Source organism: Poeciliopsis prolifica, unplaced genomic scaffold (assembly GCF_027474105.1).
Source record: "Poeciliopsis prolifica strain line A6 unplaced genomic scaffold, Auburn_PproV2 SCAFFOLD001, whole genome shotgun sequence".
Classification (NCBI taxonomy): domain Eukaryota; kingdom Metazoa; phylum Chordata; class Actinopteri; order Cyprinodontiformes; family Poeciliidae; genus Poeciliopsis; species Poeciliopsis prolifica.
This window is the reverse complement of record NW_026562376.1, coordinates 4,691,944-4,715,488: the sequence shown is the minus strand read 5'-3', so window position 1 is coordinate 4,715,488 and position 23,545 is coordinate 4,691,944. Positions and strand designations below refer to the sequence as shown.

Genomic DNA, 23,545 nt, shown 5'->3' with positions numbered 1-23,545 from the left:
CCGGGTGGAGTTAGGCTCAGGGAGGATGGAGGATTTAATATAATCTTGGTCCTAAACTGAAATCAGGCTCAGTGACAAAGAAACACTCAGTTAATTTAAGTTAAATTCCCAAAGAAAACAAAATAATAAAAATAGTTTTAAAGGCATGAAAAGATCATATTAGTCCCACCCTCTGCGTCATGGTGTTGCCTGACCGTTACTTGTCAGAAACGAAGCAAATCTAAAGTGCTGCACCGCCACCTAGTGGCCGTAGGCGGACTTCAGGAAGTACAGTTTCCAGCGTACAGTTGCAGTCGCGGCTGCACAGGTGAGTTCTGGTCCTGGTTCGGGTTGTGACTCCAGTAAAGACACACCTGTGTGTTTTATTGAGTACGGACGCGTTTTCTGCGGCGTTTACGCGCCTTCAGGTGCGTTTGTGTTGTTTCTGTGGAAAGTGAAACCAAACAGCTGGAGCAGGAACTTAACTTTAGACTCTTTAAGTTTCACCGTTTAGGGTTAAAAACAGTAAAACTCATTTTACCGGGTGTCTAAAAGCAGTGATATGATCTGCTGGCTGGTTTGGGAAAGTTGAACGTGTTTCAGCAGCTCGAGGAAAACTTTTCAGAAGTTTGAGGCTTAAGTTTCAAATCCTGTCAGCTGGATTAAAAATATATTTAATGCATGGAACTCGTGTTAATAAAATAATAAATCACACTTGTTTAAGTGTCATCTTCAAGAATATTCGTTTGTGTTGCTATGAATGTTATGCCACAAAGCCATGTTACCTAAAAAAGACGTAATAACAAAATATTGTGATAAAATTCTTAGTCCATATCGCCCACTGCTAATACTCCATTTACTAATTATTGACGATGTCACATTCAACATAATCTGATATAACAATCTAGAAAGAATTTTCTTCTGAATGTTTTCTAAAAATCCCCAAATGTTGTGCAAAGTGGCCCACATTTTCACAACCCACCCAAAGTTGTTGAACAGCAGGAAACCGTCCCAATCTGGCAACACTGGTGAAGAGACAGAACAGACCGAGGACATGTGGGAAATCAAATGTTTTCTGCTCGTCTCCTGCAGGTGGACATGGAGAGTCTGCAGGATGAAGACGAGGTGTTACGGCTGGTGGAGAAATACTGCAACCTCAGGTTACCAGTGGCATATTTCCAGGGACCCGGAGGACCAGAGAGCTCTTTAGTCTCGTCACCCAGAAAACCATCACCAAAAAAAACATGTCTTCTTCGAATACCCTCCTCGGACATAGAGTCTGACTCCTTCAATCGTTCTGGATCTCCAAAAGAAGGTCAGAAACATTCTCCAGAACCAGACCTGGTCCTGCTGAGCGTTGATGACTTTTTACAAAAAATAAATCATCCCAGATGTTTCCAGCGGTTGTCTGTTTCCTATTGGAGCAGTTAGCACCTCTGTATGACTGTGTTTCCATAGTAACATGGTTTTAAATTGATCATATTTTAAAGAGAAAACTTTGGCATCTGTAACAAAACTCCGGACTGCTCCACAGCCCAGAATGTCCCGATTCAGCTGGTGAAGATCGCCGAGTCGGCACCAATCACCGGGCAGAACCTCCAGACACAAGACGGTGAGACGATTAAAAAATACCACCAGTTACCCGGACAGTAACAGCACCTTTAACAGACTCTCTGGGCTTTAACAACACAACCACATCCGGCGTCAGCCATCTTTGTTTCTGTATCAACGGCTCCGCTTCAGGATGACCAGTGGCGTCCTCTGCTGGATAGGTGGCCAAACTACAACAATAAAAGAAGGTCTAAGACCCGTTTTAATCTAATCAACCACATGTGTCAAACTGAATGAAGTGGCCCTTTAGGCTCCAAATTATATCAATAAGTCACTCCTGTTTTTCACAAATATGTAAAATACACACGAAATCAATAGATCCTCACAATTTCTCAGATTTTTACTCCACATTTTTCTCAAAATTGGCCAAAAACATTGGGCTTAAGTGACTGCTGCCTCAGTCTTACTTGATCTCAAGTTATAGTCCATGACCGATACGGCAATTAACAAGAAGTCATATTTAACACTACAAATTAAGGCAAATATTGTACAAATTCCATACAAATACTTCTATATTAGCACCAAAAAATCTGTGATTTAAATAATCAAAGCCCTTGATGGATCAGTGTGAAAAGATGATTAATATTTAATTTTAAAAAACACTTATTGAATGCTGAAACAAAGAGCTATTTATTGATATTTTAACAGTTTAATTGGTTTTATCAATACATTTTGGCACAATCGGCCCTTTGAGAACATTACATTTTTGATATGGCCCAAAATGAAAATGAGTTTGACGCGCCTGTAATAAACCAGTAATCGACAATTAATCATAAGTCAATTGTTTGCGTTCCTACTATCTATCTTTCTGCATCATAGAAACTTATTCTACAATTTATTTTTCTTAAATGATACAAGATTTGTTTTGAACCAGAATCTGAAAGTAGAAATAAATTTACAATTTTAGTGTTATGAAAGCTAAACATTTTATGTAGTATATAGTTAGAATATCGTTTTTTGCAGTTCTAGATGAGTTTTATTTTGTAGCAACAGGGGCAAAAGTGTCTCTTTGAATGGAAAAGGTTGCTGATCGCTGTCTATATGGAAAAGGTTCTGATCCAAAGGTTCTGTGTCGCTGCAGAGATCATCCGGAGACTCGTCGAGCTGATGATAACACTTGGAGATGACATTAATATGAAGGTGTGTTCTGAACCAGAACCAGAACCAAAACACAGGACCAAACTCTGTTTAACCAGTTATTTTCCTGCTCAGCTCAAACAGAACCCGGCCCTGCAGCAGCAGCTCCAGAACCTGAACTACAACCTGTTTGAAAAGCTGACTTGCACCGTGCAGAACCTGGTGGCGCCACCGGGCCAGGCGGCATGCTCAGACGGGCTGGTCCAGAAGCAGAGGATCGCCTGGGCCTTTGAGGTGACTAGCAGACTGTCCTCCGTCACTGTGGTCCACCGGAGGGCGGTACAGCAGTTCGGAGCCCGATACATCGCAGAGAACCACGCTGGCTGGGTCCAGCAGCAAGGAGGCTGGGTAAGAGGGCTGGTTCTGATCCGGTTTGATTACTGAAATGAATAACTGTCTGTGCATTCATTACATACTTGTTCATATTAAATAATATTGAACATATTTTTACATTAATTAGTCCCTCCAGGATTTCGTAGTTTGTTTTATAATCAAATTTATTTCTTTATAATCAAAAGCAAAGATTTTGACACTTTGCAATTTTTGTGCATTGATATGACAGTAAATGTGACTTTTTGTTACTTGCCATATCGATTGCTGACAATAACTTTATATCTAGTAAATCTGAGGCAGCAGAAACATAAGAAATACTGCCACCTGCTGGTAGGAGTTAGCATCACTTAGACACAAAGTTTTTGACCATTTTTACACAAAATTTGTAATTGACTCGCTAAAAATGTGGGCATCTGTTGATTCTATGTGAATTTGCACAAAAAACTTGGATTGATGTCATTTATAAAGGGCCACATAAAAAGTTGTGGCGGCCCAGATTTGGCCCCAGGCCTCGAGTTTAACACGCGCGTTAAAATAACAGCTTTTAAGAGCAGGAAGTAATCATGAGAGATATTTTCTCCAACCTGAATCCTTCCCAGATGTTCCAGATTTTGATCATTTTCTAAAAGTATTTTTTATTCTACAAAATGGGTTTTTCTGTAAATTCTGCTCTTGCTTTTTTTTTTTTTTTTTTTTATTTGAATTGAGTTCACTCTGATCTTGTTTCTCTGTCCATCAGGAGGAAGCTTTTGACTGAACAGCGGATCTGTCAGACAAAGAAGACGAAACTGTGAACGACTTGAAGATATTTATTTTGTATTAAGATATTCCTCTGAAGGTTTTGAAATAAACTGATCGTCTCAGCTGGAATCGTTTAGTTTTTAATTTCTTTTTTCATTTTTCCTGTGATCAGAACCTCTATACTCATAAATGAGGATAGTTATACATAGAAATAAATGGAGTTGTGGGAAAAATGAGGAAACAATTAATTCAATAGAGAGACACAAATGCATTAGTAAATAAAGGGAAAGACGAATATATAGTTTCAAAACCAGTAAAATTGTACTTATGTTTTTCAAAACAATCTACTGGATTTAGGGTTAAATAATAAAAATAAACTGTAATTAAAACATGAGGTAAAAATGTCTCTTTGTGATTAATTGTGTTCATTTGAACATAAATTCCTGTAGTAGATTTTGTTGAAATAACTTTTTAATTCATGTAGCTCTAAATGAGAGGAGACCAAAGATAAAAATAGCTCACATGGTCGTGACCTTTGACCTAACGCATAACTCCAAAAGGTTCTGGTCCTCTGCAGTTGGACCAGACCTTAGTCCCCAAAAGACCGAAGTGTGTTGAGTCCCCAAAATGCCCCAAAGAGGCAAATAAACACACGCCCTCAGGAGAGCTGCTGCTTTAGGCTGAAGCCAATTTATCAATCAATCAATCAATCAAATTTTATTTGTATAGCACATTTCAGCTACAAGGCATTTCAAAGTGCTTTACAGCATAAACACAAAACACAAAGGCATGCAACATAGAATAAAATACCAAGGTTTTTTTTTCTTTTTTTCCCCCCCCCCTTTGTCACGGAATTTAAGCGCCTGTTACCGCCGGACGTTTGCAATAACGGTCAATGTTTGCACTTCCGGTTGCTGCTACAAAATAAAAGCCTGAAGGGTGGCTGGCATAAAAGTTTTGTAATTAGTTTGGATCTGGGAGCTGGTTGTGAGTTCAAAATGTATTTATTTTAACTAAAATTAAGCATTTTTTTTATCTTGTTACTTTATTTTAATCTTTATTTTAATCTCTGGTCCTGCCGTTTGAACCAGAGGTGAGCAGAGCGCCCAAAAATTGTACTCAAGTTAAGAGGAACTAACATTTTTTTACTCAAGTCGAAACTATTCAAGAAATTACACAAGCAAAAGAAAAAACAAGTATTTGGTTGAAAAAAAAGGCACCCAAGCAGCGAGTTACTAATATAATATTTTATATTTTAAAACTAAGAATCAGACAGACCAAATATTGGTTTGATAAAATCAACATGAAAATAATTCATATCAACAATATAATTACTGAATAATAAAATTAGGAAAAATAATCCTTTTTCCAAATCCATTTCTTTCAGTATAAAACCTACGAATCACTACATGTATGTGTCTGTGTGGTGAATTTTTGATAAAAACAAGCTTGTTCCTTTCTATTCAAGTTATTCAAAGTGGGTAAAGTATCCTGAAACATTACGCAAGTAAGGATATAGATACTTCATAATGAAGTAAAATCTATAGCAGCTTAAAAATACTCAAGTAAATGTAACTGAGTATGTAACTTTACAACCCAGCTCCCGTTTTAACACAGTCTGTGTTATTATTATGATTAATATTATTTCATGTCTGGAAGTGAATCGGATCGTGGACCAGTGAAGTGAAAACAGTACAAGTTCTGAGAAGTTCTGGACCATCTGCAGGATTCACTGGTTCAGGTCTGCAGCGGCTTGAAGGAAACTGCCTTTTGACTTTTATTGTGAAAGGCCCCGTAGTAAACTTCCGGTTAGTGTCTTCTTCTCCTCTCTCGCTTGATGTTCGGTTTGATCCTCCGCTGAACTCCGGTTGTGGTTCGGAACTTCGGGCGGCATCGATCCGCTTCCAGAGTTCTTTGCATCGAACCGACTCCGGTCCCTGGTTCGGTTCGGTTCAGTCAGAGTTATTTTCCATCATCATTGACCCAGAGCGGAGCAGCCGGCGGACAAGGTCCATGCCGGACCCGAACCTGGAGCCGATCCGGGATTCAGGTGAGCGCCAGGTCTTACCTGTTACTGCTCGGTTCTGATCCGAATCAACCAGAACAGGATCCAGCTGACTTTCCTGCAGCAGATTGTTTTGGACCTGACTAAACCAGAACAGCTTCTCCTGCAGCAAATTAATAATTAATTGGAAAATAAATCGATTTGATTTGAATAAAAGACAAATAAAAAATGTTACATTTAGAAGCTCATAAAATTTTACACTTTTGAACTCAGAAATTTTAAAGTTTTTCTAGAATATTTCTGAGATTAATATCAGAAATTGGCGGAAATTAACACCTGTTAATGGTTTACAGGTATTAGAAACACCTGGGTCATCCATCTGCAGCTTTATAAGCAACCACAAAAAGTAATTGCTGAAAAAGTTGATTAGTTCTGTTTCCAAACAAATTCACAGAAAATTTAGTGGAAGGAAGAAATGTTTTAAGGTGTAGCAGATACAGAGAGAACCTGTTTTGAGTTTCAAAAGTTGAAAAGTTTTGACTTTTCAAATTCTGCAATTTTCATAATTTTTCTACAAAGTTTCTGAGTTTAATCTGAAAATGTTGTGGCAGAAATTTGATCTTCCTTGTTTTGACTGCCTCCAGTGGCCATAATATGTTGTTGCATGAGGAGGAGAGGAGAGGAGCAGAATCCATGTTGAATGCCATGTGGTCTCCTGGTTCTGGTCCTCTGGGTTTTCTAAAGTCAACACACCGGTCCACATTTTAAAGAACCTCATGCTTCTTCTTGTTAGATAATTTGTCAGTTTAATCTCAAAACATCTCCAGGTTTTTGTCTGGAGATGTTTTTCCTAAACTCCTGCAGGAATCCTCAGAGGGATCATCTCTCCCCAGCTGACTTCCTGTTTGTCTCATGGAAACATGATCCGGGCTGTTGCTGGGGTCGGACCGGCACCGTCATGGTGACCTGCAGACTGTAAACATGTTGATGCAAATGTTTAATTTCCATCAAACATGTTGATGGAAATTAGGAAGGAGGAGTCCTGCAGAGACTCGGGTCGAGAGTCTGAGTCCTGCCCTGACCCAGCTATGTTTTACTGCAGAAGCCCAGATTTACTTTTCAGAAATCTTTTTGATCGACTACCGATTGTTTGATATTTGATAATAGTTTTAGTTTTGTCTTGTATCAAGATGGTGGACGGTCATAAGGAGTTCATCAGGTGTTTATATTTCAAAACAGAACCGCATAAAGTTCCTTTTCATCCCACACCCGACTCCACTTGGACCGATAGTCTTTTCCATTCTTGTAACTCCTCCGCCATCTTTGTTTCTGTATTAAGGGTTCTGCTTCAGGATGACCTGCGGCGCCCTCTGCTGAATGGAGGTCAAACTACAACACTAAAAGAAATAAATGTTATTGGTCAATAGGTTAGAACTAATTTTAATCTAACAAACAATCGTAAGTAAAGTAATTGTTTGCATCCTTTATCTAAAACAAACCTGCAAATATACAAGTAACTGCAATGATTCTGGATTAAGGTTTTGATCTTCTGCAGAATTTGAGATAAGAAAAATGGTTGTGGATTATATTCAGGAATAATCGTTAAACCACTTCTCCTGCTGCAGGAACGACGCTGTGACCAAGAGAGTCGATAAATCCCAGATCAGATTGGATTTTATGGGATTATTATAATAAACTCGATGCTGCAGAGCTGCTGTTGTGGGTCAAAGGGGCGTTTAATTGTCGAAACATTTCCATTTCCTGCAGGGAAACCTGGTGACCTCATAAGCCACTTCAATAGCGAAGAAAACAGAAATTAGGAAGAAACTCCAAAACTGTAACATATTTGACTCAGAAATGTCCATGTTTTTCTAGAAATAAAATCTAAGACTAGTCTAAGACTTTTTAAAAACTCATCAGATTTTGTGACCATCGTTCCTCCAGAGGTAAAACATTCAGATTTCTGAATCAGGAATCTTCAAGCAGATTAACGGCTGCAGGCTGCAGAAGCGATCTGATTTCACCTCCTCTGTTTCTGTATTTGCGGATAAAAATAACCTGAAGCACTCTGATCTATAAATATGTCCCAGCTGGGCTCCACTCCAAGCTGATGGAGCCACAGGCAGAGGAAGAGACCGGAGGATCTACCCAGCAAAACGCTGGAAACATCGTCAGAGAGTTTGGGAGCAATTTGTAGGATGCACTGCAAAATACAAAATCTAACCAAGCATTTTTGGTCTAATGGAAATATCTTGAAATAGGACAAAACTAACTTATTTGTACATTTTAAGGAAGACTGGAGCTTGTTTAAGTAAATAGTTTCTTCATATTGATGAAAAGTTTCACTGGCTCATTATTTAACTTTTGAAAGATGTGTTATATTTGATAGTTGACCAGCGTATACAGACTCTGAAAAAGGGAATTGATTGAAAGAATAACTCAGAGCAAATAACTCTAAGCAAAAAAAACGTGTTAATTTATATCTCTATACATTTTGCACTTAAGATAATACAGAAAACATACACTAAAGGATTGCTGTTATTGAATTTCAGGTAAAGAACATTTATTTTGTAATTTAAAAAAGGTATTAAATTATTTGTACCTTTTGATGTATTTATAATATTGTATAAAATGTTTAAGTTAAATTAAAAATCTGCAAGATGTGTCATTTATTTATAAATGTGAATAATCATTAGAATAATTGATTACTAAAATAGTCGCTAACTCCAGATGCAGTGACCCAGCTGTGACCTCCTGCCCTCAGGTTCTGAGGCTGATCCGGAACCAGCCTGTGGGACCGCAGCGCTCTGAGGAGGATGAATCTCCTCTGCTCACGGCCCCGCCTCCGTTGGTGTCCGCTTCTCCTGGGAGTCGGGTCGCTGCTGCTTCTGCTCCTCCTGCAACATCTCACCGACTCCGTGCAGCAACAGAACCCAGGTTGGCTTTGTCGGGTCGGCTGGTCTGGAGTCAGTCTGAGTGAAGCTGTGGATTTGAAACTCTTTATTGTTTGTTAAAAGATGCATTTCATGCTCCTTCCCCTGTTTCATCATCTTTACCTGATAACTGTAGCTGGAAAGTCCAATTTATAAACCATACTCTTTATTCTAGGACGAGAATTATTAGTCAGATTAATCATGATTATTCCATTATTGAAAAAATTATTAACTAATTTAATAATCAAATCTTTAACTGACAGACTCAGTTGCTGAAAGAACAACATTGTTAAGCAGGAATTAGGGCAAAAATATGCAAAACATATTTTGCATTTCAGATTGAAATAATCCTCGTCTTCCCAGAACTCTTGAAGTAGCATTTTAGTTTCACCTTGTTCACATCCTGTAAATATCGCCTAATAAGCACATTTTGCTACATTAATTAATAAAATAATAGATAAGTCCTCCACTTTATTGATAAATTAAGCAGGAAGCTCTGAGTTTTTCACATGTTGAAGTTTGAAGTATTTTTTTAGTTACAGGCTTTGCTACCAATGATCACTAAAGGAAAGATCTTACTGCATTTTAGGCAATAGATGTTTATTTTCTAATTTAAAGAATTAGTTTATATTTAAAGCAAAAAGGCTGAAATAAAAATATCTGATTAATCTTCAGAATAACTGATTAATCATTAGAATAATTGATAGATTAATTGATAACTAGAATAATTGTTACTTGCAGCCGTACTTTGGGAAGTTCTGCCCAGAACTTCTTAAGCTCCATTGGGTTCTAGATCTCTCCAGAGACATCAGATGGGATTTAAATCTGGGAGACTTCATGCAGAAATACTGCAGGCTGGGAATCGAACCCAGAACCTTCTTTCTGCCCCCATATAAACATTCTGGCAGCTGGAGCTGCAGAGACTCACATGTGATAATTAAGCACTTCTGGATCTTAAAAGCAGACATTCAACGACTTGAACGAACAATAATCTGGAAACTTCAGCAGAGGTTTAGGAGCTCTGTAAGTGATCCGGGAGGAGCTCAGAGTTTGCACCTGTAATTAAGCTCCAGCTTCACCTGAGTCCCACTCATTAACTCCCTCTGTGGAGTTGGACTGCATCCATGACAACAGCGCTCATGGTGAAAGTAAACAAAGTGTTTCTGCTGCTTGTGTTACAGGCTGAAGCTACGATAAACCTTGGAAGATGGCAGATATTAGCCTAAAACTGCAGCTCCGGATGCGTGACTGTGATTGGTTGGCTGCTGTTTCACTTGTATGATTTAAACTGGAACTGATGCGTTGAAGAAACTGACAGCAGAAAGTCTGGACTGGTTTTAAAAACCAACCAACGTGATTCTAACAGTCACACTGCAAAAACACTAAATCTTACCAAAAAAAGTGTTTTTGGTCTAGTTTCTGCTACAAATATCTTAATACATTTGAAATAAGACAAAACTCAACTTTTCACCAAGAAACTAGAGCTCACAAATTATGGTAAAAAAAAAAATGCACAAGAAACTACCAGAACTACTCAGCTGAGTGGAGACAAAGCTTGGGGCCACGTGATATTTCAGGATGTCTTCTGGAAGATTTCTGATCTATTTCTGTTTCTTGCCCCGTTTTCTACAACCACCTGGTCCCTGTGGACTCCCTCCCTGCGCTCTGTGTCTCTTATGACTCATTTAAAAAAAAAAACTACAGCAGCTCCATCCAAACTCCCCGATGTGTCAACGTTTGTGTTTACAGAAATATGAGGTGTGAAACTGATGAGGCAATTTGATCATGTGATCGTTGTTGTTAATTGGATCAATGGAGTGGAAAATTAAGGTGTCGAGTGCTTTGGGACGAAATAAAAGCAACTCATCACTTCCTGGTTTGCTGTTGCAGAGTCACATGACAGTTCCTCTCATGTTTCTGCAGCACTCGGGTCATAACCTCATCACAGAGTGAAACTGAAACATCTGGGGCTGAAATATATCAGCAGAACAGGTGGAGAATATGGTGGCTGACAGGTGCAAACGGTGCAACAAAAATTAAACGAGCCACAAACATGAGAAAAACAAATACAACGGAAAAGCAATGCAAACAAAACAAATGGTGCAACAACAGAAAATAAAAGCAAAACCTTCAATCAACAAAACATCAAATGCTGCAACCTCAGATAAAATGCAGCCAACACAAAAACTCTGCAATCACAAGAAAAACAGCTAAAACAGTTGCAAACTCACTCCAATCCACAAGGGGGAGTCGAAGAAAGTTCCAAAATACGTGGAATATACCATGTAAAGCAGAACATGTGCAACAGAGTATAGGGATGCTACATGTGCATCAGAAGATGTGTAACTATTAGAAACCTGGGGAAAAATAGATGCAGATGAAACATTTGAAGCAGGAATGTTTTCCTGTGTTTTCTATTCCAGATGTTGCCCCTCCATGTTCCATCTGCACATGTCCAATAGAATATGTGCATCTGAAACATGTGGAGCTCATACAAATAAAAGTAGACCATGTGCAGCAGAGCATAAGAACTAAAATGTGGATAGAGCATGTGAAGAAGAAATATGTGCGATGGAATATATCTAGCAGATTATGTGAAACCAGCACATGTGGAGCAGGACATTTACAATAGAACATGAATAGCAGAAAATATCAAATACACAATGTAGAGCAGAACATGTGCAGATGAAACATATGCAGATGGAAGAAGGAATATGTTTAGCAGAACATGCGAACCCAGCACATTTAATGTGCACGGTGCATATTGAAGCAGATAATATGTGCAATTGGAACATGTGGAGCTGGTACAAATTCACACAAAATGTGAAGAAGAAATTGTGGATTGTAACATGTGCAGAGGAAAATGTAGAACAGAAATTGTGAAGCTGTTACACATTAATTTAACATGTGGAGAAGAACATGTGCAAATTAATATTTATTAGGATCCACGTTAGTTTCCAGCAAAGTGGTTACTAATTTTCCTGACAGAAAAATGAAACATTTCAACATTAACGTATAGTAATTAATATTATTAACACATATCACAAAATTAACATTTTACAAATTACACACATAAACTGAGATTTAAAAAGATTTAAATGCTTTTTAATAGAAAATGTGCTTTTTAAATCTTGTTATTCCTTTCCTGAATCTGTAGACAAGTAAGTTTATTTTTTCAGTTAATTTTGTCTCATAACAAAATCTAGTAAAATGATTCAGGTCTCCCTGTTAATATACGAGTAAATTATACAGCAACAACATTTAATGGGCCACGTAACATGTAGAATAGAACAAGTGAAGCGAAATATGTGAACAGAAAATCTGCAGTTGTAATATAAGGATGTGATGTTGGTCCAGTTCTGTTATGAATATGGTTCCTGTGGATGGTTCTGGATGGTTCCTCTTGAGACATTAAATTGTTCTCCACCATCCTCATCCCCTCCATCAATGTTTTATTTATGTTCGCCTCATGAATATTTGAAAATCTGCCAGTGTGACTGGAAAGTATCATGAGAGAGCTTTTAGAGGATGTGCACCACTGAGGCAGCAGAACCTCTGCAGCTTCATCTTTTTTTCATCAGAACGGCTCACTGACACCGAACCAGAACCAGAACCAGACAGAAGCTCCGTCACGCAGACATGAAGAGCAACAGCTAAAACTCAGACATGTCCAACTCTGTATTCTGCTGTTTCAGGTGTTCCTGTCCCGGAAGTTCCTACTCGGCCTGAACGGAAGGTAAACATGGTGCCAAAGCACCACCTGCTGGACACATGCAGCATTACAGCAGCAACAGAAACTCAATTTTTATTTACGTTTCATTCAAAAGGAAACTGCCCTCTGTGTCTTCTTTGTAGGTTTTTGTGTTGTTTACTGCAGTGGTTCTTGGTGCAGCGCCACCACAGGCGAGGAGGGGAATGTTTTTTTTTTTAAAGGGTTTAGTTCATTTGACACAGAGAAGTGTGAAAGCAAAACGTAGTAGTTGAAAATGTAACAAATATTCTAATTTGGACTATTGAGTGTGAAAACTCCCTTACATTCCTGCTACAGTTTCACTCTGGTTCAGACGTTCTAGTCTCTGGTCTTTACTCTGGTTCTGGTTCTGTTCTGTGTTTCAGGTTCCGTCCTGGCAAACTGAAGACATCCCAGCTGGACGTTTCCCCGGCTTCCCGCCTGTCCTCCATCTTTGTTCTGACCCGTTGCTGGGCAAGAAGCAGCCCATAATTAAGCGCCACAGGAAGCTGCTTTTGAAGAGCGCCCCCTATGTAGGTTCTGCGGAGCTGAGGACGCAGCGGTCTCGGCGCCGCCAGCTGAACGATGTCTGCTCCAAGTATCAGAAGGTCCGCTGGAAGCGGCAGGTCAGGGTGCAGCAGGTGTCTCGGCTTTACGTGGAGGACCGGTTCCGGTTGCTGTACTGTGAGGTGCCAAAAGCTGGCTGCTCCAACTGGAAACGGGTCCTGATGGTTTTGGCAGGCAGAGCCCGGTCCACTCAGGATATTCCTCACAATGCAGTTCATTACAGCAACCAGCTGCGACGGCTGGACAGCTACGATCGGGCCGGTATCGCCGAGAGACTCCGAACCTACACCAAGGTTCTGTTCGTCAGGGAGCCCTTCGAGCGGCTCGTCTCGGCCTTCCGGGACAAGTTTGAAAGTCCAAACTCCTACTATCATCCTGTGTTCGGACGGGCCATAATTTCCAGATACCGGGCCAACGCCACAAGCTCAGCTCTGAAAACTGGCTCTGGCGTCACTTTCAGGGAGTTCGTTCAGTACCTGCTGGACGCGCAGCGACCCGTTGGGATGGACATCCACTGGGAGCGGGTCAGCCAGCTCTGCAGCCCATGTCTGATCCCGTACGACTTCATTGGGAAGATAGAGACCCTGCAGGAGGACGCCGACTTCCTCCTGCATGGCATCGGCGCTCCGGAAAACCTCACCTTCCCGGACTTCAAGGATAGAAACCCGTGGGTGAAGCGGACCTCATCCAGAATCACGCAGGATTATTTCTCCCAGCTAAACCACACAGAGAGGCAGAAGGTGTTTGAGTTTTATTACAGGGACTACCTGATGTTCAGCTACCCCAAACCGTTCTCCGACCTGCACTAATACACCGTAAAGCGACAGTATCATGTAAAATTGACTTTTATAAAGATTTACATCATGCTATAATGTCATTTCTTCATCAAAAACAAACCTGGCAACTATTCAGCTGTGCAAAACACCTGGGTGAACCTAGCCCCACCCGGGGAAAAAAGGCGGGAGCCATAAAGTTTAATGCCATACCTGAAGTTTTCTCCCATCATGATTTAAAATTTGGTTGCACCAAGCAAGTGAGACGTAACATTAATCTTCATGACAATACTCCTTTCCTACATCAAGCAAGACAGATTCACCCACAGACGAGTAAGAAGTTAATTCTCAATTTTATTTCATTTTTTCCCTAATTCTCTTATGGCATAAAAGAAAGTCCTAGAAACCAGAACTGATCCACAGAAGTTGGAGCGTTGAGGATTTATCAGTTATGCTTCCAAACTTATTAATCTCGTTACTGATGATCAGTTAAAGAAAGACAAACTTCCTGAGTGTAGGGGATTCTTCACTTTATTCTGACAGCTTGGACTTGGTTACAGGAGACATTTGACATGAGCAGCGCAAACATTAAGTGGATGAAATTAGACGTTTGGACGGTAAAAATGCTGGACGGAAGTTTTTCTCTGATAATCTGAGAGACTGAAGTCAGAACCAATTGATTGGACCGGTCAGAACTCCTGCACTGCAAAAACACAAAATTTCACTAAGTATTTATTATCAAGTTTCAAGTGGAACATCTTGGTGCATTTGAAATAAGACAAAATGAACTTTGAAGAAACTTTTAAGCACAATAAATGAACTTGTTTTGAAACTAGTCCCACTGGCAAACTATTTCACTTTTAACATGGAATTTTGTCTTGTCATATTGAATATATGACAATATTAAATAATTATTTATCTAATACAGATAGGGGTGCACTGATTGCAGTTTTCTGGCATCTCGCCGATTACCAATCTTTAAAAAGTAACTTTTAAGTTAATTTTGCCTTATTTCAAGTGTAATAAGATATTTGAACTAGAAACCAGATCAAAAATACTTGGTAATATTTAGTTTTTTTGCAGTGGGTGTGCTTCAGCCTTAGATGCCCAGGTAGGTGTTCATCTTGCCGAGGGCGTCGCAGACTGTGGTGAGGTCGCTGCGCAGGTCCTGCACCACGTTCTCGATGCTGCGCGTGTCTTTTAGCAGATCCACGCTCTGCGTATACGGGTTGTAGTACACAGAGAACGGCCTCTTTATGGATTTGGCAAATTCTCTGCAGGAGTAAAACAAAAAACAAACACACACAGATCTGGAATGTTATTCCTCTTGAATCAATAGTCAGGTTTTACAGTTTCAGAGCAAAATAAAAAAGATTTGAAACAAACACCATCAGTTTGACACTGGCATCATTAGCTTAACTCTGGTTGGCTCTGGAGTGAAGGATTTATTTATGGTGAAATTAAAACTAGATGTTTTAGTTATACACTGCAAAAACATAAAATCTTACCAAGTATTTTTAGTCTAGTTTCTAGTGAAAATGTGATAGTTTTTTAGTAATATTTCATGCTAATCTCCTCCAGTGTTTTCATGGGTTTGTTTTCTACTTGTTTGTGTGTTTTGTTGTTCACCTCATCTTCTCCTTGGCCTCCTCGAAGCTCTCAGAGACAAAATAAACATCCTGGAAGGTGGTGATTAGACACTCCTGGTTGCAGGTCGTCTTTGGGTCAAACATCTTCACACAGGCTTTATCAGACAGAGCATGCTGGAAAAAAAATAGACTGATCAATTATCTTACCATTCATAAGTTCCTATTTTTTTAATATAAAAGAGATCCAAGAACAAAACCCAGAGGAACTCCACAAATTCTAAAATGGATTCAGTTTTCTGCAGCATAAGGTCGCAGTCCTAAATCTGTTTACAGTGTGTGTGTGTGTGTGTGAGTGTCCCACCCTCAGCTCTCCAATGGATGACAGTAATCCAGCACCATAAGCTCTGAGCTGACCGTCCTGTTTGCAGAGTCCAAACTCGATGGTGAAGAAGTAACACTGAAACAGAAAAATCAGCAGTCAGTGTTTTGGAGAGCAGTGCCACCTTGAGGTCACTCAATGTAACTGCAGTTCGTCAGTGGTGACCTTTGCTGAACCACTGAGTCACATGACAGCACACAGCCAATCAGAGCAAAGTGTACAGGTAAGACGTAAAGCTGTTTTTTGACCAGATGTCAGAACTAAAGAAATAAACTGAAACTGGACCATCGTCATCATCAAGCTGTTAGTCAGAAATTAACTGTGAACAAATACACCAAGAAGCTTTATAGAAATTTTTACCTCAGGTAAGTCGCCCTAGAGTAACCCTGAGGTTTTCTTTAGTTTACGTTAAATAGTCTTCATGGGATGGGTGGGTGTACCAGCCCACCGGTCCCCACTCACCGTGGCCAGTTTCTGGACATCCTCATCCGTCGCTCCCAGAGAAGCCAGGCCAATCTCCTGGGAGAACTGGGCGAACTTTGGGTCGGCCAGCAGGGGAACATGACCCAGCAGCTCATGACACGTATCTCTGAGAACAGAAACAGCCGTTTGGTCGTCACTGTTTGGACCAGCAGACCAGATGTTCTGGAGGAGGGCAGTTATGTAGGCTGCCTTTAAATGTAATTCTGACTATTTAAAATTAATTAATCTGACTTTTCATTCACCCTGAAACTCAGGGATTTCATTGAATTGGTTTGAAATTTGGTTGATTAAAGTAAAACCAGTTGGGGGTTTAAGTGTTGCAAGGCTGGTCAGACAATAAAATATTGCGATACACAATAATATTGTTGTTTTGAGACCATTTTCAAATAATACAATAGTAATGGCATTAAATGCAAGAACACATTCTCCAAGATCTAGCATTAAATACAAATGAACATTTTTAACACTGGAACTGGAAAACATTTTAAATATCCAAAATAAATAAACAAAACAGAAACAGTTAAAATTAATTATAAAGTTTCTATAAACAAAATTTTCCTTTAAAAAAAAGGGCTAGTTGAGACCAGAGAACCAAACTGAAGACATTTGTCATCCAGCAATCATGCAAATGGAAATTATTGAGTTAATTTGTTAAGAGATTTGATTACTGCGACAGTCCTAAATGTTGCTTTTTTTTAATCAAAAAAAGGGCCTGCAAAGACTTGATCTTGAACTAGTCTTACAGAAACAACTAGAAACCGTTTGGAAGAAAAAACCACAACAAGAAACTGGGTATGTGAAATCTATGGAGGAAATAGATTAATGGAAAATCAGAGAAATTATGTGACTGAGTACGATGAGATTACAGAGCAGCAGATTACAGGTTTGGACTCACGGTTCTGGTGTGTAGAGGGGGTCGGTGCTGTGGCGAATGTACTGAGTGCAGTTAAACACTCTGTAGGCCAAACCAGCCAGGAAATCTCTTGGAGAAAGGTAACCTGCCACAGGTCGCACCGTGAAGCCAGAACGCTCTGAAACGCACAGGAAGTGATGTCACTGCACCTCCTGGAACAACAATATTGTTCTGTCTCATTTGCTTAAAAGTTTTTGTTATGATAAAGTTCACAAACTCTCATCATTGAAGTTATACTTGACTTTTTGAGCTCTATTTTTTCTCCTACTACTCTCCCTTCATGGATCATCAGCAGCTTCTGCTGCATGGGTGTTACAGTTTTATTCTAATAGTTACTGTGCACACAAAGGGCCCAACCTCTGAGAAAACAGGAGACGTCCTCCAGCTGTGGGATGTTATCCTCCCGGTAGCCACAGTGTTTGGTGAGCAGCGGCAGGTTCTTCAGGTACTCTCTGCATGCGTGGGTCGGGTAGAGCTTGGTCAGCTCTCGGAACACGACGCCCCACGTCTTCACCTCCTCGGAGGTGTATTCGATCCGAGGGATGGGCTGCCCACTGCCGAAGGACGGTTTAGGGTAAAAACATGAGGGATAGGGATCCAAATTGATCTTATTGATCGACTAACTGTTTCTTGACAAAACTGCCACTTTCTAGAAAACCTCAGTTTTCTCTTGTATGAAGACAATCGACCGACTTTCAATAATTTAAAGGGCTAAAATGTTCACAAAAAAGCATTTAAACCATTGTGAAACATATGAAACTTGTTTAGTGTTTATATTTCATAACAGAAACTCATGAAATGTGTTTTGCACCCCACACCAACAGTGTATCGCCAACAGTTCCGCTTAAAGGTTAACAGCAGCGCCCTCTGCTGTATAGCGGCCAAACTGCAACACTTAAAAATGTCTAAAAACATTTTTTTTACTTTTGGTCTTTGGCACAAAATTTGGAAATGTACGACGGAGCATTTGGAGTATTATGGATGGATAAAAAGGAAAAATAAATTTCTGCCAAAAAATAGATTAGATATTTTCTACAAAAAAGCCTGGAAATTTATGAGGTCGAAAATTCTAAAATTTCTTTAAAAAATGTTTAAAAAACGACAAAAACGACTTCTGAAGCTAAGAAACTTCAAAGTTTTTTCTACAAATTTTCTGAGCGTAATCTCAAAATTTGTGAGTTCTTTGGCAGGAATTTACTCCTTTTTTTGCCCTAATACGCCATTGTAAATTGGTTAAATTAATTTACTCAGATTTGAAGAAAAATATGTGAATATTGCTGATAAAGTCCACCTGGATTAATGGAAGGACATATAAAGAAATCAGACCTACAAATTATGACTCACAATTTGTAGTTCATGGCCACCTCCACAAAGTATTTCCTGCGCTGACGATAAACATTATCCTTAAATCCCTAAAAGAAGGCGGAACAGAGACAGGAACTTCCTCAGTTTGGCTTTCTGCATGATCACCTAATCATCAGAAAGCCATGAATGAAGCATGCTTTAGATACACGAGCATCACACACTTATAAACTCACAGGATGATCTGCATCCAACTCCGACCCGTACATCAGCACTCTGTGTGAACACTGATCCAACTCTGAGATTTTCATGGGAAACCAGGGAACATCCTCTTCATCTGGGAAAACACCAAAATTAACACTTTGAAACATTTTCCCACCCATGAATGTCTTGTATCTGTGTTGTATCCCTACCTGCCTCAGCCGACCAAACATGTGCAGGCGTGTTGAAGGAGATAATGTTGACGTGATCTTTGAGGTGCTGCAGAAGCTCGTTAAACTCTTTCTTGCTGCATTTGCAGTCGGCAAAGATCTCCACCTCGTTAGGAACCCGCTTCGACATCCGGGACTCGATGTGGTTCAGGTTGACCCGTCTCTCCTAGAAGGAGAGGATATAGGTTGGATACAAATACTGCCTGGATCTGAATTAACACTATGTCTTGTCTAATTTCTAGTGCAAATATCTTAGTTCTGGAAATAAGACAAAACCAACTTACAGATAACTGTTTAGCGAAACACAGGAGCTTCTAAGTCAATAATTCCTTAATATTGATTAAAAAGTACTAGTTCTTCACTTATGGGGAGACACTTTTTCCATGAGATGCACTTTAAAGACCCAAAATATTTTGGTCTAGTTTCCTAAACTTGGTTATGGACCCGATTCTAACTGTAGTTTAGCTCCTGAATATGGTTCTGGTTCTGACCTGGAAGAGTCTGAGCGCTTTGACCAGATAGCCGACCTCGTTTTTCAGAGAAAACACCACTGCTGTTTTCCCAGAATCCTCTGCGTTTTCACCATCGGGCTTCTCGTTGATTGGACAGAAAGATGTCCGTCTGGACTGATGATGAAGAACAAAACAAAAACAACACATTAGATCAGAGGACATTTACTCAGTGACATTTAGTTGTTAAATTTTTTAACTGTAATGTCAATCAATTATTCATTAAATTAAAATTAGTTCAAATCCATTAAGAACATCCGCGTGGCCTTTTTGTTTAAGTGTCGTAGTTTGGTGCCATCCAACAGAGGGCGCTGCTGGTCATCTTGAAGCAAAGCCGTTAATTCAGAAACTCGCCATTAAAACCAAAAAGAAGAAGAAACAAGATGGCGGAGTGACCATGCCAGAGCGGGAAAGAGAAACGGTTCAATCAAAGTCTGGTGTTCGATTGAAAATGAACTTTATGTGGTTCTGTTGTGCAATATAAACACTTGGCAAGTTTCTGAAGATTATAATACAGCATATTATGAAAATATTAGTCCTTTATTTTCTGGACTGGCTGACCCTCTTCATCCACAAGAAAACTCAAGTTTTTAAGAAAATGGCCGCTTATTAGTTAATCGATGAGATCAATCAGGTTGCAGCTCAGAACCTGATATGCTTCTGCTGGTTTTTTCCTACAACCGATTGACCCCGGAGGTTCCGACCCGGAGCGAAATAACCGGAACCTGCTGCTCTTATCTGACGCCGACTGTTCAAACAGACCAGCTGCAGCTGTTGTTTCCTGAATTAAACATGGAGATGCTGACAGATGCAGAGGACGACGTGCAAACCATCCAATGCAGCACATGAGACCCACCTTCCTGTTCCTTCTGTTTCAGACACATTCAGGTAAGGAACGATGACCAATAATCAATCAGGCTACAGGTTCTTAAAGGAGTATTTTAAGAACCTCTAGTCAGAAAGAGAACATGAGTCCAGAATCTGAGCCTTACAGTCGGAGCAGAGGAATTACTGAAACACTAATTTCAGATTCTGCAGAGCTGATGAATGTGTGATGAACGCTTCTCATCCGTTCGATAAGAAGGTCTGACAGAAAATGATAATGTCTGCTTTTCATCTTGGTTTCAAAAAAGTTACAATAGGCCATCAACAGGAACTGGAACCCAGATAAATTGGATCCAAGAAGCAAATTATTGATTTTCAGGAACAACACAAGGGGTATGGAGGACTGATCCTGCCAAAATTGACAATAAATATAGAAATAAATGGCTTGAAAAAGTAGTTAAAGTGCCAAATATTTGCAAAAATAAAAAATTAACATTTTCCCAAATTATTTGATAACAGTGACAAATTTTCTGTAGTATTATTGTAACGTCACTACTATCCAATTTTCAGTTTTATTAGTTTCCATTTTTATTTCATTTTCCCCTAATTTATCATCTTCTATACTTAATATTTTTATTGCCATTATTTTATTAATCACATTTGCTTTAAGATTCATTTAATTTTTTGATATCTCCTCATTGAATTTTCTCCATTTCTGTTTTGTTCTTTATTTCTTCTTTACCATACTCACAGTTTTCCAATTTTTTTTCCGTTGTTTCTTTTTATATACACATTTATTTCAAACTGTTGGCAGGAGACATTCTCCATACCGGTTAACATTCCAACAATGAAGAGCTGAATGGAACATCTCTACACATATGACTCAATACGGTGAGGATTTTAAAAAATGTTTATTTTCATTTCATTCCCAAATATGAAGAAACTAATAAAATCTGATCTATTTCATCTGTTGTAACCAAATTATTGAGCCTGCAACTAAGTTCAGTTTCTCTTCAAAACTGATTGTCCTCCAAAATTTACCTCAATTACTTTTTATAAAGGAAAATTAAAAAATATATTTGTAGAAGAAATGTAAATCATATATAAAATAAATATTCCCTGACTTTTCTGTTCATTAAGCCGTTTTGAACCAGTAGCAATAAGTTCCTCTTCCCAGGTGAAGAATCCCGACCCAGATTGAAGTTCTGCACTGACAAAACTGAGCTGTACCACCTGAAAACAGATCCAGAGAGGAGAGAGGAGCGAAGAGGAGTCCAGGCTCTCACCATCTGTCCCCCGGTGTGCCTCTGCTGATGCTGGCGGTTGTGCTGGTCAAACATGGCCGAGTCCAGAGACATCCCCCTCCTGGACCAGTACTTGCTGGAGAACATCATCATGGCGGGCTGCATGCGCGGTATCGGCTCCGGCCCGCCGTCCTTCATCACATGGGCCGAAGCCATGGGGAACCAGTGGGTGTACGAGTACCAGGGCTCCAGCCTGCCGTCCGGATGATGCAGCTTCTGCTGAGGATCAGAAACCGCCTCACTTTCACCTAAATACTCCCGTAGGAGAGGGGAGAGAGAAAGAAGCTCCGCCCTCTGATGGAGGGGGCTTGTCCACGGCATGGATGGACCCAAACTGCTGCAGAAGGGAGAGAAGATCTCATGGGGGGGAGAAAAGCTTGAATGTGAGAGTGTGGAACACCTGGAGGGGCGGGGCTTCAGAACATCTGGATTAATACAATAGATTAATACATAGTTCCCACAAATCTGAACCGGATGTGATCTGCGTCATCTTAGACCCATGGATTCGAGATCAACAAAATGAAAAAAAGCTTAGACAGCTTAACCAATGTGCAAAAGAAAAATACATGAACAAAATGGCTGCTGTCAGAACTGATCCAAAAAGAGACTGAGAAGGAAAATGAGTCAAAGTGGACAAGCTGCCTCTGATCTCGATATAGTTCACTACGTGGTGAACATGAAGAGTGCAAGGATGCATAAAATCAATGTTTAAAAGGGTCTGTAAAGGAACTCTTCACATGAATAACAAGGTTCTGGCAGATAAACATGTAGGTTATGTCCATCTTAGCTTATAAATGAAAGTTAAGCTAATTTTACTAGTGTGGCATTAAGTGCTATAGTATACATCACTGATATTTATCTTAGTATTACAGAGAGGTGGGTAGAGTACTCAAATTGTAATAGAGTAATGGCTGTAACGCATATTTATACTAATGTTAAAAAACACATTTCACCATTTCACAATGGCTATTTCCATTAAATAAGAAATTAATTAAAATCACATAAATACATTTGTAAAAAAAAAAAATCAACATCCTTTACCTACTTCCTGCTGTTGTCTGTCTTTTCCACCAATAGAACCATCCGGTTATTGATCACGTCACACTTTTGCAAAATACACTAATTTTGATACAACTGTTAAAAACCTTAGCCTAGTGCAGAAACTTTTTATCGAAAAACTTGAATAACTATTCGAAATTGGTGTATTTGCTGTAAGCTCATTTATTTTTGTAATTTTACGGTCGATGGAAACACAGCTACTGACTTGTTTATATTTCCAGGCTGCATTTTTATCCCCGTTTGTCTGCTTTAATAAACCTCTATTTTCTCAGAACTGAAGGCTTTTCTGTTGTCTAAATGTCAAGTCGGACCTCCGTTACAGTGAGGATGAGGAGCGCAGGTGAAGCTCTGACTGACGCTCCGACTCTTCACGAAGCCGAGAGGAAGCAGCTGATAAGCAGCGGCAGCTATCGGCCGCCTCTTTCCCAATTTCCTGCAGAACAGGAAATGAAAGCCGAGCAGCTTTGTTCTGGTTCTGAGCAGCTTTATGAGCAGATGGCAGGTGATACAGGTGGCCGTCTCCTCCACCTTCAAATGGCTCCTATCAGACCAGGAGGACGAAGAGACGTCCATCAGCGCCATGAAAGTTGCTCAGCTGACATTTAAAGGAGGCTTTGACAAATGTGACATTTTAGAGTCAACCAGAGCCTGAACGGATAAAAACAGGCCATAACTAGGAATGCAAACAATATTATAGACTTAATTACAATGAACATTTTATTGTAGCTCATCAACTGTGAAAGTGAACAGGATGTTGAGAATTACTTGACGATACTTCTGTGTCTTTAATTTAAAGTATTTTAACATTTAAAGTAATACTTAATATAGCTGTTCTAGTTTAAAAACGACAATATTTAAGACTGTTTGATTTGTAAATGTTTAAAATTAAAAACTTTTTTTTTAAAACACGCATGTCAAACATAATAGCAGCTTTAGGTGTGT

The 23,545-nt window shown here is 39.5% G+C and overlaps 3 protein-coding genes across 3 annotated transcripts; 2 read left to right on the top strand and 1 right to left on the bottom strand.

The window, feature by feature from the left end:
• Nucleotides 1-258: 258 nt before the first annotated feature.
• On the top strand, nt 259-3,919 carry si:ch211-218c6.8 (apoptosis facilitator Bcl-2-like protein 14). Its single transcript, XM_055036805.1, has 6 exons — nt 259-307; nt 1,072-1,294; nt 1,514-1,591; nt 2,672-2,730; nt 2,803-3,075; nt 3,800-3,919. The coding sequence occupies exons 2-6, from the start codon at nt 1,078-1,080 to the stop codon at nt 3,815-3,817; spliced, it is 645 nt and encodes a 214-aa protein (XP_054892780.1). The 5' UTR covers nt 259-307; nt 1,072-1,077; the 3' UTR covers nt 3,818-3,919.
• Nucleotides 3,920-5,640: 1,721 nt separating this feature from the next.
• Nucleotides 5,641-13,902, top strand: LOC129361584 (carbohydrate sulfotransferase 8-like). The gene is made up of 4 exons (XM_055032547.1): nt 5,641-5,851; nt 8,571-8,743; nt 12,435-12,475; nt 12,856-13,902. The coding sequence occupies exons 2-4, from the start codon at nt 8,623-8,625 to the stop codon at nt 13,843-13,845; spliced, it is 1,152 nt and encodes a 383-aa protein (XP_054888522.1). The 5' UTR covers nt 5,641-5,851; nt 8,571-8,622; the 3' UTR covers nt 13,846-13,902.
• A 416-nt stretch (nt 13,903-14,318) lies between these two features.
• Nucleotides 14,319-22,677, bottom strand: tph2 (tryptophan hydroxylase 2 (tryptophan 5-monooxygenase)). Its single transcript, XM_055041370.1, has 11 exons — nt 21,527-22,677; nt 19,398-19,532; nt 18,889-19,072; nt 18,712-18,812; nt 18,518-18,585; nt 17,531-17,727; nt 17,156-17,291; nt 16,240-16,366; nt 15,760-15,855; nt 15,439-15,572; nt 14,319-15,083 (listed from the first exon to the last, which is right to left on the bottom strand). The coding sequence occupies exons 1-11, from the start codon at nt 21,863-21,865 to the stop codon at nt 14,909-14,911; spliced, it is 1,692 nt and encodes a 563-aa protein (XP_054897345.1). The 5' UTR covers nt 21,866-22,677; the 3' UTR covers nt 14,319-14,908.
• Nucleotides 22,678-23,545: the final 868 nt, after the last annotated feature.

Coding starts and splice junctions, on each gene's coding strand:
- LOC129361584 (XM_055032547.1), top strand. CDS start 8,623: ATGAATCTCCTCTGCTCACGGCCCCGCCTCCGTTGGTGTCCGCTTCTC. Junction 8,744..12,434: donor CGTGCAGCAACAGAACCCAG/GTTGGCTTTGTC, acceptor CTGCTGTTTCAG/GTGTTCCTGTCCCGGAAGTT. Junction 12,476..12,855: donor CTACTCGGCCTGAACGGAAG/GTAAACATGGTG, acceptor TCTGTGTTTCAG/GTTCCGTCCTGGCAAACTGA.
- si:ch211-218c6.8 (XM_055036805.1), top strand. CDS start 1,078: ATGGAGAGTCTGCAGGATGAAGACGAGGTGTTACGGCTGGTGGAGAAA. Junction 1,295..1,513: donor TTCTGGATCTCCAAAAGAAG/GTCAGAAACATT, acceptor ACTGCTCCACAG/CCCAGAATGTCCCGATTCAG. Junction 1,592..2,671: donor GAACCTCCAGACACAAGACG/GTGAGACGATTA, acceptor GTGTCGCTGCAG/AGATCATCCGGAGACTCGTC.
- tph2 (XM_055041370.1), bottom strand. CDS start 21,865: ATGCCGTGGACAAGCCCCCTCCATCAGAGGGCGGAGCTTCTTTCTCTC. Junction 17,728..18,517: donor GTGGCCATGAACTACAAATT/GTGAGTCATAAT, acceptor GTCCTTCGGCAG/TGGGCAGCCCATCCCTCGGA. Junction 15,084..15,438: donor GAGGCCAAGGAGAAGATGAG/GTGAACAACAAA, acceptor TTACTCCTGCAG/AGAATTTGCCAAATCCATAA.